At 32.6% G+C, this 13,813-nt stretch overlaps 2 protein-coding genes across 15 annotated transcripts; one reads left to right on the top strand and one right to left on the bottom strand.

Moving 5' to 3' along the window:
- Positions 1–450: 450 nt before the first annotated feature.
- On the bottom strand, positions 451–9,135 carry LOC109021768 (polyamine oxidase 5-like). 14 transcript variants are annotated; one of them, XR_004802583.1, is made up of 7 exons: positions 8,446–9,116; positions 6,847–6,887; positions 6,659–6,747; positions 5,227–5,384; positions 5,034–5,118; positions 1,273–1,359; positions 451–492 (listed from the first exon to the last, which is right to left on the bottom strand). XR_004802583.1 is itself a non-coding variant. In XM_035694896.1 (7 exons), the coding sequence occupies exons 1-5, from the start codon at positions 8,719–8,721 to the stop codon at positions 5,286–5,288; spliced, it is 408 nt and encodes a 135-aa protein (XP_035550789.1). In that variant the 5' UTR covers positions 8,722–9,127; the 3' UTR covers positions 1,210–1,359; positions 5,034–5,118; positions 5,227–5,285. The 14 variants fall into 14 exon arrangements, 5 of the variants coding, with proteins under 5 accessions (XP_035550789.1, XP_035550790.1, XP_035550787.1 ...); XM_035694896.1 differs by lacking the exon at positions 451–492 and having other exon boundaries at positions 1,210–1,359; positions 6,837–6,962; positions 8,446–8,519; positions 8,702–9,127; XR_004802585.1 differs by lacking the exons at positions 451–492; positions 1,273–1,359 and adding an exon at positions 3,031–3,383 and having other exon boundaries at positions 6,837–6,887; positions 8,446–8,519; positions 8,676–9,112.
- Positions 9,136–9,732: 597 nt separating this feature from the next.
- Positions 9,733–13,605, top strand: LOC109010755 (SPX domain-containing protein 2-like). The gene is made up of 3 exons (XM_018991667.2): positions 9,733–10,151; positions 11,678–11,804; positions 12,548–13,605. The coding sequence occupies exons 1-3, from the start codon at positions 9,840–9,842 to the stop codon at positions 13,000–13,002; spliced, it is 894 nt and encodes a 297-aa protein (XP_018847212.1). The 5' UTR covers positions 9,733–9,839; the 3' UTR covers positions 13,003–13,605.
- The last annotated feature ends 208 nt before the right edge of the window (positions 13,606–13,813 follow it).

Here is a 13,813-nt window from a genome sequence, read left to right as displayed (position 1 = left end):
TTTATTTGACTGAACAACACACTTAACCCTGTGTGCGAGGTTATGCACCGGCCTCACGTCCAGTGGCCGCAAGGGGAGCCGCTGATAGTATTCTGGCATATTATGGTGGACCACGCTTGAGCTTGACTTGCACATCCACCCTGAAACTGAACTGCATTGGTACCATGCATCTGAATGGTCATCCAATTAACTGATCTTATATTATCTTGCACTTGAACTTAAGATAGCTTATGTGTCTTATACATATGAGATGCATGACATGATACATATATATTTATAATTTTTGAATTTGAACATGATGCGGAATGACATAATCGTATGCTATGCTAGATGACATGTTTGCATATGACATAAGTGGTGCATAAATAATGGCTGACAATGAACTTGTTTGAATAATACTAATATATAAGCTAAATTATGATGATCCTAATTTATGATCAAATTATTTACCTCGCAATGCTATTTCCTGAATTTCACTTCGTAGCTCGTCACCTATATGAAGTATTAAACGTCACTAAGTCTGTCTAAGAAAACATGTCCTAATATCCCACTTAATTAAATTCACAATCTAAAAGATAGTTAAATAAATCTTTTGTTTAACACCATAAAATCAATGAATTCTTATATCTTAAATTATTTACAATACTAATAGCATATTCTCACTTTCAAAATATAACTTAGTATAATAATTTGAGATATGATCAATTCTATTAAAATAAGTAATAAAAACCTCAATTCTTAAGATAGGCTTCCTTTCTTAACAAATTATTAAATCCTATAAGAAACCTAATAAATATTAATATTGTTTAATATTCTTAACATAATATTTTATTAAAATTCTACTAAATAGACAAAGGAATATTAACAAAATATTAGGTTCAATAATATACTTTAAAACATATTTCAAATTCTTTCAACACTTTCTTATAAAATGAGCATTTGACTAATATATTTATTTAATTAAAAAAACTTGGATTTAAAATCATTAGCCTAGTCTTAATTGAGCCAGTCCATTTAAAATAACTAGAATAGTTTCTGTAAAAATGTAACATGGCCCATATTACTTTTAAAACACAAATTCATTTGAAAATATGCCCAGCATACTTTGTCTCAGGAAAAGCACTGGCCAAATGGGCTTAGGGCCCAAAGGCCCGTTATGAAACAAACGATCTAGAGATTTAGAACCCACGGAAACAAAACAAAAAGAAACAGGCCGTGCGAAAAGGAAACAAAGGACTCAGGGATGGCGTGTGACACAAGGCCGAAACTCACTGAAGGAGAGAGGCTGATTCGGCGATTCTGGGAGGTTGGAAGTGGTCGACGGCATGACTAGAAATGGCTGGCGACGTGGCTGGGTTCCTGAGCAAGGTAGTGCAACGCCATGAGAAGAGAGAGAGAGAGAGATTAAGATCTTGTTGTGCCGAAACAAAAGAGAGAAAGAGAGAGAACTGGTGGTCGACGCGGTGGGCTTAACGGAAGGGAGTGGGCTCGACGGGGCAGCGCTGGTCGGCGATTTTAGTGGCCGAGGAGAGAGTGGTTTGCTGCTGTGGTTGCTGGGATGGAAGTTGCGGTGGCTGCTGGATAGAGTAAAAGGCTTATGCACAAGTGAGTTTCCTCGTATTTTTGTGTGTTTAAAAACATAGATTTTTGTGAGATTTTATAGACGATGGGGAGGATATATGGTAGGATTTTTCTGATATGAGTTGGTCTCCTATTAAGACTCGGATTTACTAATTTAGGAATGAGAATGAGTATGAGGTTAGGATTACAAATTTAAAAGATAGGGATGAAGCTTATGGGTGAGGATAGGAAGAACAAAATTTAAATTAAACCAAAACTCTAAAATCTGATAAAATCTAGTAATAATTATTAGAAATAATAATAAAACAAAAACTCTAGTAATTTCAACAAAACTATAATAGAAATTATTAAAATAAATAAATAAAAAATCTTATAAGATAAGAATAATAATAATAGGAAAAATATAACTAGAAGATTTACCTCTATATCCTAAATCCATGACTAGTATGTTACACTATGGCTTCACTTGGATTCAGAAAATGTCTCATCTCATCTCATTATTATAATTTTTTCAAATTCTCACATAAAATATAATAAACAATTCAAAATTTTCAAATCTCAATTTAAGTTTTTTAAATCCCAAAACAATAATAATATTGTAAAATAATATTCTAATAATATATTTTTTTCAACTTTAATCTTTTATCTAAAACCATCTCATCTCATATCTGAATCCAAACCAGCACATATCACAATTCACTCATTTATATATACAAAAGTTTATTTTATGTATATATTTTTCTCACGCTGGAGTCTATCAAATTGAAACAAAGAGTTAGGGCATGTTTGGGAAAGATCAAATATTTCTAAAATTTCTCATAACTTCTGCATTTTCAAACACTACTTAAACGTAAAATACTTTTCTATTTCAAATATTAAATTTCTCACCTAATCATTACTCAAACACAAAAATAATACAATTTTATAAATTTCAAAACAAAAATTATATTTAAATAACTTTTTAACTTTATCTATTCAATTTCACGAACTCCAATATAATACATATTTTAAAAAATATTTTTATGCAATTTTTTCTATCTTCTTTCTCAAAATCCGATAATATATCTTTTTTAAATTATTTTACCACCATTCATAAAATTTTAAGATACAAACATGTAAACGCTTAGTCGATCTTGAAAAATGACCATGCTAGAATTAGAAACCACACTCATAAGTTCATTACTATCCGCAAATTAAAAATAAAAGATAAATAAAAAGTAAAAGGTTCATACATGTATAAGTAATATTCTAGTAGCAATGACAAGTCCAAATGACGTTTTCCCATTGAAGAGAAAATATATATCTTAATTTTATATATATATGAACTATATATAGATGGAAAAGTAAATTAATGTACACACTAAGAGACGTTTACCTAGTTGGGTGAAACAGTTTTTTTACAAAAATAGTATGGTTTATACAGGAAAATTTGATTAATAAATAATTTAATGTATAGAAACAAAAACAAAGTTTGATACAAGTTTACAAAATAAAGTACCATACATGCCTAATGTCAACTGTGTTTGATACAAGTTTCCAAACTAAAATGGTACACATCATATATGAACCATAGTTTAATACATAATTTCGCATGTTGTGCACTTTTCTGCAGGATTTATTGAGAGGATATTGAATTTTTTATACTGTTGCTTGAGTTGATCTATATCTACACCAAGCTGAATCATCCGATCTTTTAGGAAAGTTGTGTTGCAATATTCTCCTAGAATGAGGCTGCCACGACTACCTGGGCTGTAATACCTTTCTCCTTGGGCAGGCTTCAAGAACTCATTAATGCTGACAGACTATAACAATCACACCACATAATACCAGTTTAGTATTAATTAGGACAAGACACGCAACCCAAGGAGAATGAAAAGTAGAAAAATTAAGTCAAGGCCGGAGCAAGCATTAAGCAGCAAATCATATAAAGATATAAAACTCTTGGATAGACATGTCAAAAAAATAAAAATGAAATTTGATTTCTTTAAAAAGAAAAAAAGGAACTGCATAAACATTCACAATTTTTGTAAGCCATGCTTTGCGCACAAGTTCCAAAATCAGAGAGTATAAATAACTAGCAAAATAGATTTAAAAATAAAGGCTAGAGATTACAAGAATAAATTTTCAAAAAAACAATATGAGTATTTTTCTAGAGCATCCACTCTAATGTTTGGTTTACCTAATCCATTGTGGTTTACGCATATAATGGTCGTTGCAATTGCAACCGGCCGAAAAATATAAGATCAAACAAAAAGTGTAAAATGAGGATCTTATCAAATTATTAATTTTTTGAAACAATATGCTTACAAACTTAAGAAATTGGCTGTGGAGAAAATTTTGAGACAAGTTAGGGTTCACGTATCTGGTATATGAAAGAAACCCATCATTCTAATGCCAGACCAGAAAAAAATTATATGAGGACAAGTCAAGCATGCATAGTAGCATATACTCTAAAATCTAGGGTTTTAATGTGCATAAGAATGCGCATAACTACACATATCTCTTTGAACAAAAGAGTAATACTTTCTTTGGATTTAGGCACTACCAAAATAAAAGAATGTGCATAACTACACATATCAGGCACCCATTGGGAAATTACATTTGATAATTCAGATTTGACCTTTAGCAGTTAGCTAAAAGAGCAAGAGAATGGAAACAATTGTTTGTAAAAGAAGTAACGCACTTTGTCACTATTTTAGGTCCCACAAGGAAAAAAAGCAAAACACTTTGTCCCATTACAGGCTAAAGGAAACATCAACAAAAAAAGAAAAAGGCTAGAAGACCGAAGCATAAATAGTAGTGACTGTAGTGTCCAAGTCACTTGAGCCCCATAATAAAATTTTCAATACAATCGAAAGGACAGTCGCAATCATCATAAGTGAGATGAATAATATTATCATATATAATGTTGGGGCAAGCAATACAAAGATATTATGAGCTTAAACAAAACACCAGTCATCTTGCATATAGTGTTGGGATGGCTGCGATAACAAGGCTAGTAAATGTCATAGAAGTCTGCACATGATAAAATTAACATACGATCACAAATAATAACAAAATCAACATAAATCATGGACAATTGCAATCAAACTTAAGCTTCGAGGCATGTCACGAATATATAACACACTTAATGACTATCATAAGTTTGATTACAGTATATTCAAATGAATCAAACCATAACCAATTCTTTTAGTGCATCCCAAAGAAGAAACTAATTTATCACCAATTTCTAATGCGACTTACTATAAAGTACCATAGAACAAATAACACCCTTTTGAAAAATCACATATTCTTCTAATTTCCACAAGAAGAAGGCCCGTGTCCCTTTTTTTTTTTTTGTGTGGTTTTGGTATAACATTTCAGAGCACTTAGAATAAGCTAACGACTTAATCAAATAGGAGTACCACCACAAAAGAAGAAGCAACACAATCATTAAGGCAGTTGATCCTTACCGTCCATAACCAGCATATGTTTGCCATCTCGTTCACTACTTGAATCTCTTGTTCAAATAGAAAATGATTCCAAACCATTCACAAGCTGATTTCCAAAATCAAGAAATATAGAATTATGTATATATAAACAAAAAAAAAAAGGCTGCCTGAGATTATTAAAGAACACATGAATGTATACAAAAACAATCATTACCTTATCTAGTGACTTATTGATCACTGCTAATGTCAAATCAAACGGTTGTTGTGCCTGCTTTAGTTGAGAGAATTTGTTTGGAAAAATACTCTTATCTTCTGAGCTTCTAACTTTTGTACAAGCTTTTGATTTTGATAATGAAGAACAACAATATTAAGCTACATCACCGCAAACAGAAAACACAAGTTAAAAACAAACAAGATAATATAGAATACCATATATATTTGGTAACCCACATGTAGTAGAAAACACTTGGTGAGAAAAAGTGATGTCAGTATTATCATGTTAAAAGTAAAGTCACTACATATAACTATTCCAACTGAAAAATCCTTCTAGACAAACCACCTTGTACTGGTCAAAGAACCAGGTTTTACACCTTTTTCAGATTAAAAGCACAATACAAAGAAAAACCTGAACACTTCTTTAACCAAATTACAGATGCCAATAATGTTGACATAGAAGATCATATCAACCTCGATCATATTCAAGGTAAATAATTCTTGTAAAAGAAAAAGGCTGTTAACAACAAGAATGAAAGATTCCAACAAAGTCCAGGTCATTCAACAAAACATCCAACACTGGTCACAAAGTTTCAAGCTAGAAATGAGAATTCTATGCTCATAAAAGAGAACCATGCAAAACCACTTTAAGTGAATAAATATTTCAGATAAGCCAGATAACAAAATGATAAAATCCATGAACCAATGACTTTGACTCTGATCTCTGCCTTTTGCCTTGCTCTCAAGGTTCTATAAGTTCTCTTCTAGCTTTCTCAAAGATTCATATTTGGATTTAGATTCTTGCCTTGCTTTTTCAAGTTTTATGCAATAGAAATAAATAAGTAAATAAATCAAAGTTAAAATATAACTTAATCATTATTACTGTAACTTAAAAAAGTGTGAATGGTATAGAAGAAATGCAGCTATTCATCTAGCTAGAGTTATCAGCCCTATGGAAGCGAGTTTTAAACAGCAAAGTATTGTAGAAGATACAAAAAATAGAAGCAACAAAGAAATATTAATTCATCTAGCAACAGTGAATTGAGATGAAGCATTTATAGTGGCATTAATTTCTAGATGTGGTTAAGCAACAAAGAAATTGTGTTGTCTTTGATATTTCAAGGATCTTATGAAGTATCTATTAAAAAAAGTGAAAATAAAAATTGAGCTGTAGATAATGGACTATAAAATATGGAATTGAATCCAGAAGAGGGGAATTGATACTAAAGCTGATACCAGTATGTAGAGATAGCCCAGGAACAATGGATAATAGAGCAAATAAATTGGATAGTGTGCCACAAGAACTAACAGAGCATTATGAATTTATAGATAAAGACACCATTTAATTTTCAATGCATAACCAATGAATCCATTTGTATTTACAACATCCAGAGTTTGGAAACGGATTCACAAAAAATAACAAGTGAACTTACCATGATGCTCCCATTTCTACTAGACAACGAAATGAGTAGTCTGTATGAATACGACTGCCAAATATATCCTTTGATTCTAGCAAGATCACCTGAAAAAAAAATTGACGATATTAAGAAATTGTAGAAAGCAAGGCCTACCTAAAGCTTTTAGTAAAGAAAAAGAGATATACTGCATTACATATGACCACCTTAAATGATGCATCATTGAGGATATGTGCAGCAGCTACACCTGATATACCATTACCAATGATTATAACTGAAGCTTTTGAACCCTGTTGCCTCTTAATATGGGAGGCAAATGTGCCTTGTCATCATATACATGCATATCAACATGGGAACAACTTTCTCAAGCACATATATACTTAATACAAGATGAAAAGAGACACCCTGTCTTAATTAGAATAAATCATGACTTAATTATTTCAGTTAAAACACTTTCACTCCATCTTTTTCTCCACACGAATTAAAATTAAATAAATAAAGAAACAATTGTTAATATCGTAACTTGCTTAAGCAAGAAAAACCAATCCAGATTTTTTTTTTTGACATTAAAATATACAATTGGCACCCAGGGACATATCACATTAAATACAAGAATAATGTTATATTTTTCATCGTAATCATGCCAATTTGTTTTAAAAAAAAAACCAATTTAATCATGATTGATCTCGACTCCTGAGTAAAAGCTCATCTTGACTGTAACAAATAATAAATCGTGTTTATTTTCCACACTGAAAGAGTAACTTGATTTAAACTATTGCAGACAGCACAACGTTTGGCCATCAAATTACATATGTGAACAAAACAGCCTTGAAAGGAACAAGTTGTTAACAACACCTTATTGAAATTTCATTTCCTTGAAGAACGCTTTCTAGCTGCTCAACGAATAACTTTTTTGTTTTTTATAACTAGAAATAACTGAGAATTTATTTTTCACAAGGGATAGAAACAAAACATGTTAAAAAATAAGTGAGTATTAAAACTTCCATCATAAAACTACAGACCACCAGTCAGCATTTTATGATTTAAAACATAATAAATTCTTTTTAAAAAGAAAAAAACATTTTTTATAAGTAAAGATTAAAAAAAAAATTAAACCAAAACAACAACATATCTATTCTTCCTGCAATATACATGTGGAAAATTAAATTTTGAAGAAGGCTCATGCCAATGATTGCCCAATACTTTATGACCCCCTCATGGTCTACACAATACATGTCCTAAGCACTCTAACCAAGTTTCCAAGCAACCTATATTCTTGGATAATAAAATCAATCATTTCCAAAACCAAGGACATGTCATTTATTCCCATAGCCAATTCATACGAGAAAAATAAAAAAGTAAAGGCTCTATGTCATTGTCTACCCAAGGCTTCATGACCCAACAATACTTACAAAAAAACTCTCATTGAAAATTAAAATTAAAAGAAACTAAGAAAATGAGGGTCTTAAGGAAATATATTTGTTTAAAGATAAACCCAATGCTGCAAAAAACCATGACATGCAAGGAAAAAAAAAATATAAATCCATTTATTAAACTGCTGCATGGCATGTTTTCTAATTGTGTCATGATCTAAAACATTTATAATTAAATAAGGCATTTTTATAACCTAAAACTCTCGCTCTCCTCATGCTCTAACCCAGATTCAACACTATAGATATTCACAACCTGATTCGAAACATTTGCTGCTATATGCAATAAAAATATATGAAATAAATCTCTAGGTTAGGGCATTGTAAAATTTATAGAGCAACCGATGATGGAGCAGTAATATCCATAATACTTACAGATCAACCAGTGATGGAGATTTACTGCAATGGAGATCGAGTAAGGGTTTTCTTCGTGTTCTTCTTGTAGACACCTTGAAAAATAAAATTATAAGAAACTAAGAAAATGAGGGTCATAGAGGAAAATATTTGAGTAAAGCTAAACTCAACGCTGTAGAAAACCATGATATGCAAGAAAAAAAATCTAAACCCATTTATTAAACTGCTCTTAGTGGAAATTTGCGTGTAACTTTGCACTGAACAAAGAAGTTCTCACTGAGCAGAGGCTTCAGCCATCGAGGCCTCCAACACCTTATTCAAGAAAAACAAATAATTAAACCTAGACTCAGAAACAGAAAATCATAAAACAATCCCGACCAAAAATTGACTGGAACAAATTAAAACATAAAAAAAGGAAAAAAAGAAATTAAGTCAGAGCTAGGTAGCTTCTCTAGCCATGGATGGTGGAGGGTGGAGAGAGAGAGAGAGAGAATTATCGAAACCACCGTTTCTAAGGCACGGTGGAGGAGATCAAGAAGAGAAACGACAGATCTGGCTAGAAATTGCAGATCAGGTTAAGGTCGAGATGATGTAAACAGAGGGAGAGAGAGGCATTGGGGCTGAGTCTCACAGTATCGGTGGTTTGGGTTTCAATAAGACGAAGAGAAATCGAGAGTCACGAGATAAAGAGAAAAAAGAGAGAGAATTTGAGTTGAGAGAGAAGTGAAAATATCACTGACACAACGTCACACGTAAAAGGCATGTAAAAGGTTAAAGAGTAATGATACACCTATAACATATTGTACAACAATGTGTTAAATGAAGAGTATTATTATAAATTTAAATTATTTTTATAAGATAATTTATAATAATACTCCATTTAACATATTGTTGTACAATGTATTGTAAAATGTGTTGTAAGTAAATCATTTTCCAAGGCTAAAATACTTACATAACGGACACAAAACGTGAAAACAGAAAGATAAAAAAAAAAAAAAATACACAAAAAATAGACTACATTGAAGAAGATAATTCTAGAACTGTTCACTCCTATCGCCCTAATATATTCACCGTAGATATTTGTTTTGTTGCCATTTATAGGTCTACTCCATCACACTAACCAATGTGGCTTCGGCCCTAATATATATTGCCACGTGTCATCCTATCTCTGTCTGTGTCATGTCTGTCTCTTTCTCACTGCGTTTATAAGAAAGAATAAAACTGGAGATATGCTCTTATAGTCTTATTAAACCAACGGATATTCCACCAATCCCCCTCGAATATTCTGTTCTTAATAACGATATCTCACCCTCTCTTCCCTTCCCTATCTTCTGCCACTACCTCGAACATTTTCCTTCACATTCCGCTCCCGTCCTCTTACTTTCTTTGCTACCAAACACTCGCAACGCAGAGACATGAAATTCGGAAAGAGTCTCAGCATCCAGATTGAAGAGGCTTTACCTGAATGGCGGGATAAGTTCCTGTCTTACAAGGAGCTCAAGAAGAAGCTCAAGCTCCTCGAGCCCAAAGGAGGCGATAGGCCGACCAAGCGTTCGAGAGTGGAGGCCGCGGAATCCACCCCCGGAAAAGGCCCGAACACCTCCATAGATGAGAAGCTGAGCATGTCCAAGGAGGAGATCGACTTCGAAAGTCTGCTGGAGAACGAGCTCGAGAAGTTTAACACGTTCTTCGTTGAGAAAGAGGAGGAGTACATTATCAGATTGAAGGTATATCTTTTTCCAAAATCTCACTCTCTTTCTTTGAGAGAGAGTAGAAAATACGGTTGCGTACGTAAATCTCAATTCCTGTTTCGTTATCGTCTGTATTTCCATTAACTAGGCAGGGATCAATTGAAACTTTCTTAATCTTTTGACTCAATATATTGCCATTGATCATCTTAAATTGAAGCTGATAAACTGCTAATATTTTCGTTTGATCTAATCTAGTTCTTAGGGGAAACAGATTTTCCAGGAACAAAGAACACGTACACATTCTTGATTAAACCCAAAACGATAGCTATAATGTCGTCGTTCTTTGCTATCTATCTATCTTGCACCGGTAGTAGTGTTCTTTTGGGCTCACACTCATGAGCACGTGGAAGTTTCTCCTCGTTTACTGGTAGAAGCCGTTACTCTTTTGTCGTGGCGTCGCTGTTGTTGTCGTGTACCGCGTTTAGCAATCACTCTCAATGAGGTCTCCCCAGATGGCAATCTCGCCGGCCGTCTGGTTGTAGACACTGGTACTTTGTGCCAACTGTGCTTTCTACGTCAGCAACGTCTTTGCCCTTTTAAAACGATTCAAACGATAGAAAATATTAAAAATAAGGAATGTCGTATTTATATTTATAAATTTTATATCTATAATTATATGGCGTGGTAGTTATTGAAATGATAAAAATTTAAATTAAAAAATAAAAAACTGATAAAATACAATAGATATTCAATATATATAATATTGTGAATAGAATACGTATCGTAAGTGAAATGGTACTATTCTAAAAATAATTATATATATATATATATTCCTTTCAAGTCAAATTATAAATATATTATTTATTATATATTTGTTGCAACGAAGTGAATAAAAAAATATATTAATATAGTGATTGATGTGATAAGTTTATACATAAAAAAAAAATATATATATATATATATATATTTTGTCTGCCATGTTTAGAAATAGAACATTTCAATCGATCCATGTTAGAAATCACGGCTTTATTAATCCATCGATCGTTATGCCATTTCCTATTAATTATAGACTAAAGTGGCCGAGTAATGAAAAAAAAGAGTAGTATCATCTACAAGTCTTGCACCTTATAATTGTAATATGAAATCGGCCACGTTTATAAAAATATCAAACTTGAAATATCAAATACTTTTTAGGAAAATATTTTAACTACAAACGAGTTATATAAAAGTAAATCTAAAAATTGATATTTCTTGATGTGGTACGTCAAATTATAAATTTACTTTAATTATAAAATAAATTTAACGAATTCTATAACATCACATTACCTTCTGAATTTATTTTATATAATCTATTTGTGTCGTAGCAGTTCTCTACTTTTTATGGAAACTAATGCGATTAACTAGTTCTAGCTATATCAACAGCATATATGTCAATAAATAAATTTGTAAAAAGACTTATTCATGAAAAAGCAGTTATATAATATTTAGCATAATTCAATAATGTTTTGATAGGTGTTGTCGTTGACCCATTAGTACTTATATATGTGATGGGATTAATGCAGGAGTTGCAAGATAGGGTGGCGAAGGCAAAGGATTGCAACGAAGAGATGATGATACTTTGGAAGGAGACGGTGGATTTCCATGGAGAGATGGTTTTGTTGGAGAACTATAGCGCCCTTAACTACACAGGTATCTTTTTCATTCGAGAATTGCTATAAATATAAAAATGACACAAAGTAAATATTGACAAATTGGTGTGGTTTCATAAAATTCATTAAATCTACTTTATAATAAAATTAACTTTACAATTTAACGTATCATATTAAACTATGTATATTAAGTTGTAAATTTATTTTTGTGTAATTCGTTTATGACGAAAATATTTTCCTTTTCATTTTTTTGTTTATGTTCTTTTAATAATAACGAAAGATGAGGGGAAAATATTAACTAAAAAACTAATTTATACGAGTCTTAAATGTACAAATTCTACATGAATAACTTGTTTGTTTTCAGATATGAGATGAGATGAGTTGAGATTAAAGTTAAAAAGTTGAATAAAATATTGTTAAAATATATTTTTTAATATTGTTTTTGTTTTGATTTGAAAAAGTTGAATTGTTTATTTTATTTTATATAGGAATTTAGAAAAATTGTAATGATGATAGGAAAGATTTTTAAATTTTAGATTTTAGTCTTGAAAGCAAACCAGAGAATTTGAAGAGACCCGACCACTCATATGGCATGCATTTTTATGGCCCACCCTTTATTTATCTGGTCCATCTATATGCTTATTGCTTTTTCTTTAAAGTTTGGTTTGATGAATATTCTTGTATTAGAAGTCATCACGTTTATGAAATAGAGGCTTAGAAATGTTACAGCTTTTTAGAGGCATGCGCATGCTCACTAATTGACATGCATGCTATGCTAAACAGGATTGGTGAAGATACTGAAGAAGTATGACAAAAGAACAGGTGCTCTCATTCGCTTACCCTTCATTCAGAAGGTCTTGCAAGAGCCCTTCTTCACCACCGACCTGCTCTACAAGCTTGTCAAGGAGTGCGAGGCAATGCTGGAGCGCCTCTTCCCCATGAATGATCTCCAGGCTCCGCCGACGACCTCGCCAGCCAACAGGGAAGACGTGTGTGATCCGGCAGCAACTTCGGATACTACCAAGAATGATGACATGCTCAGAATGCCAAAGGAATTTGCTGAGATCGTGTATATGAAGAGCTTATACATGAAGAGCACTATCTCAGCTCTGCGGGTTTTGAAGGAAATTCGGAGTGGGAGCTCAACTGTTAGCGTTTTTTCATTGCCACCGCTGCAAACCAGTGGGCTTGAGGAGACTTGGATTAAAGCTCCAATCCTGGAACAAGCAGCCAAGTAATTGGATTTGGGTAAAGAGATTGAGACAAGTACTTACTTTTACTCGGGCAACTCTTACGACAGATGCCTTGGATACAAACAAATGCAGAGTCCCAAACTCCACCTAAAATCAATATATGTAAGTTGTGTAGTAACAGAATCTTTGTGATTTATAGAAGTGAATGGTGTTTCCAGATTTAGCACAGCAAAAATTGGTTTCCATTTTCAGTTCCGAGTACCATGATCTTTAGATGGTTTCATTCTCATTAGAGATGTTACTCCGGGTTACGGGGAAGCTCGACGATCCAAATGGGTTGGTACACATCGTACCTAGTACGCAAAACCGAGGTACTTTAGCCCGAGAAGGGAGGTCCAAAGTGTTATGGATCCTGCTCAAACTCAAACAGTCAACCTCAAAACCACTGCCACGACTCCAAGACTTATCAACACAGCAACAAACTCAAGATCAGTTCCAACACTCATCAGCTCAAAAAATATAGGAACAGAAGATAGTGATCATTGGATAATTATAGAATGAAGTTTGTAACTTATATAGCACATAGCCTTTGTAAACATCCTTTGTTGTACTCGTTATATATCTTATCATGTAAAGTCTTTATATTCTCATCAACGTAAAGAGAGAATCATTCTGTCAAATTAATTCATGATGGGTAATATAACCACTTATATAACCACTTGCAAAATTAAATCTATTATCCAAGCATATAACTAGAAGGATTAAATAAGCAAACAATCAAAAACAAAACACAGCTGATTTTTTACATGGAAAAACCTTACAGTGTAGAGGGAAAAAAAACCACGGGGCAACTCCG

Source organism: Juglans regia, chromosome 10 (genome assembly GCF_001411555.2).
Source record: "Juglans regia cultivar Chandler chromosome 10, Walnut 2.0, whole genome shotgun sequence".
Lineage (NCBI taxonomy): Eukaryota > Viridiplantae > Streptophyta > Magnoliopsida > Fagales > Juglandaceae > Juglans > Juglans regia.
This window is presented reverse-complemented; position numbering and strand designations above follow the sequence as displayed.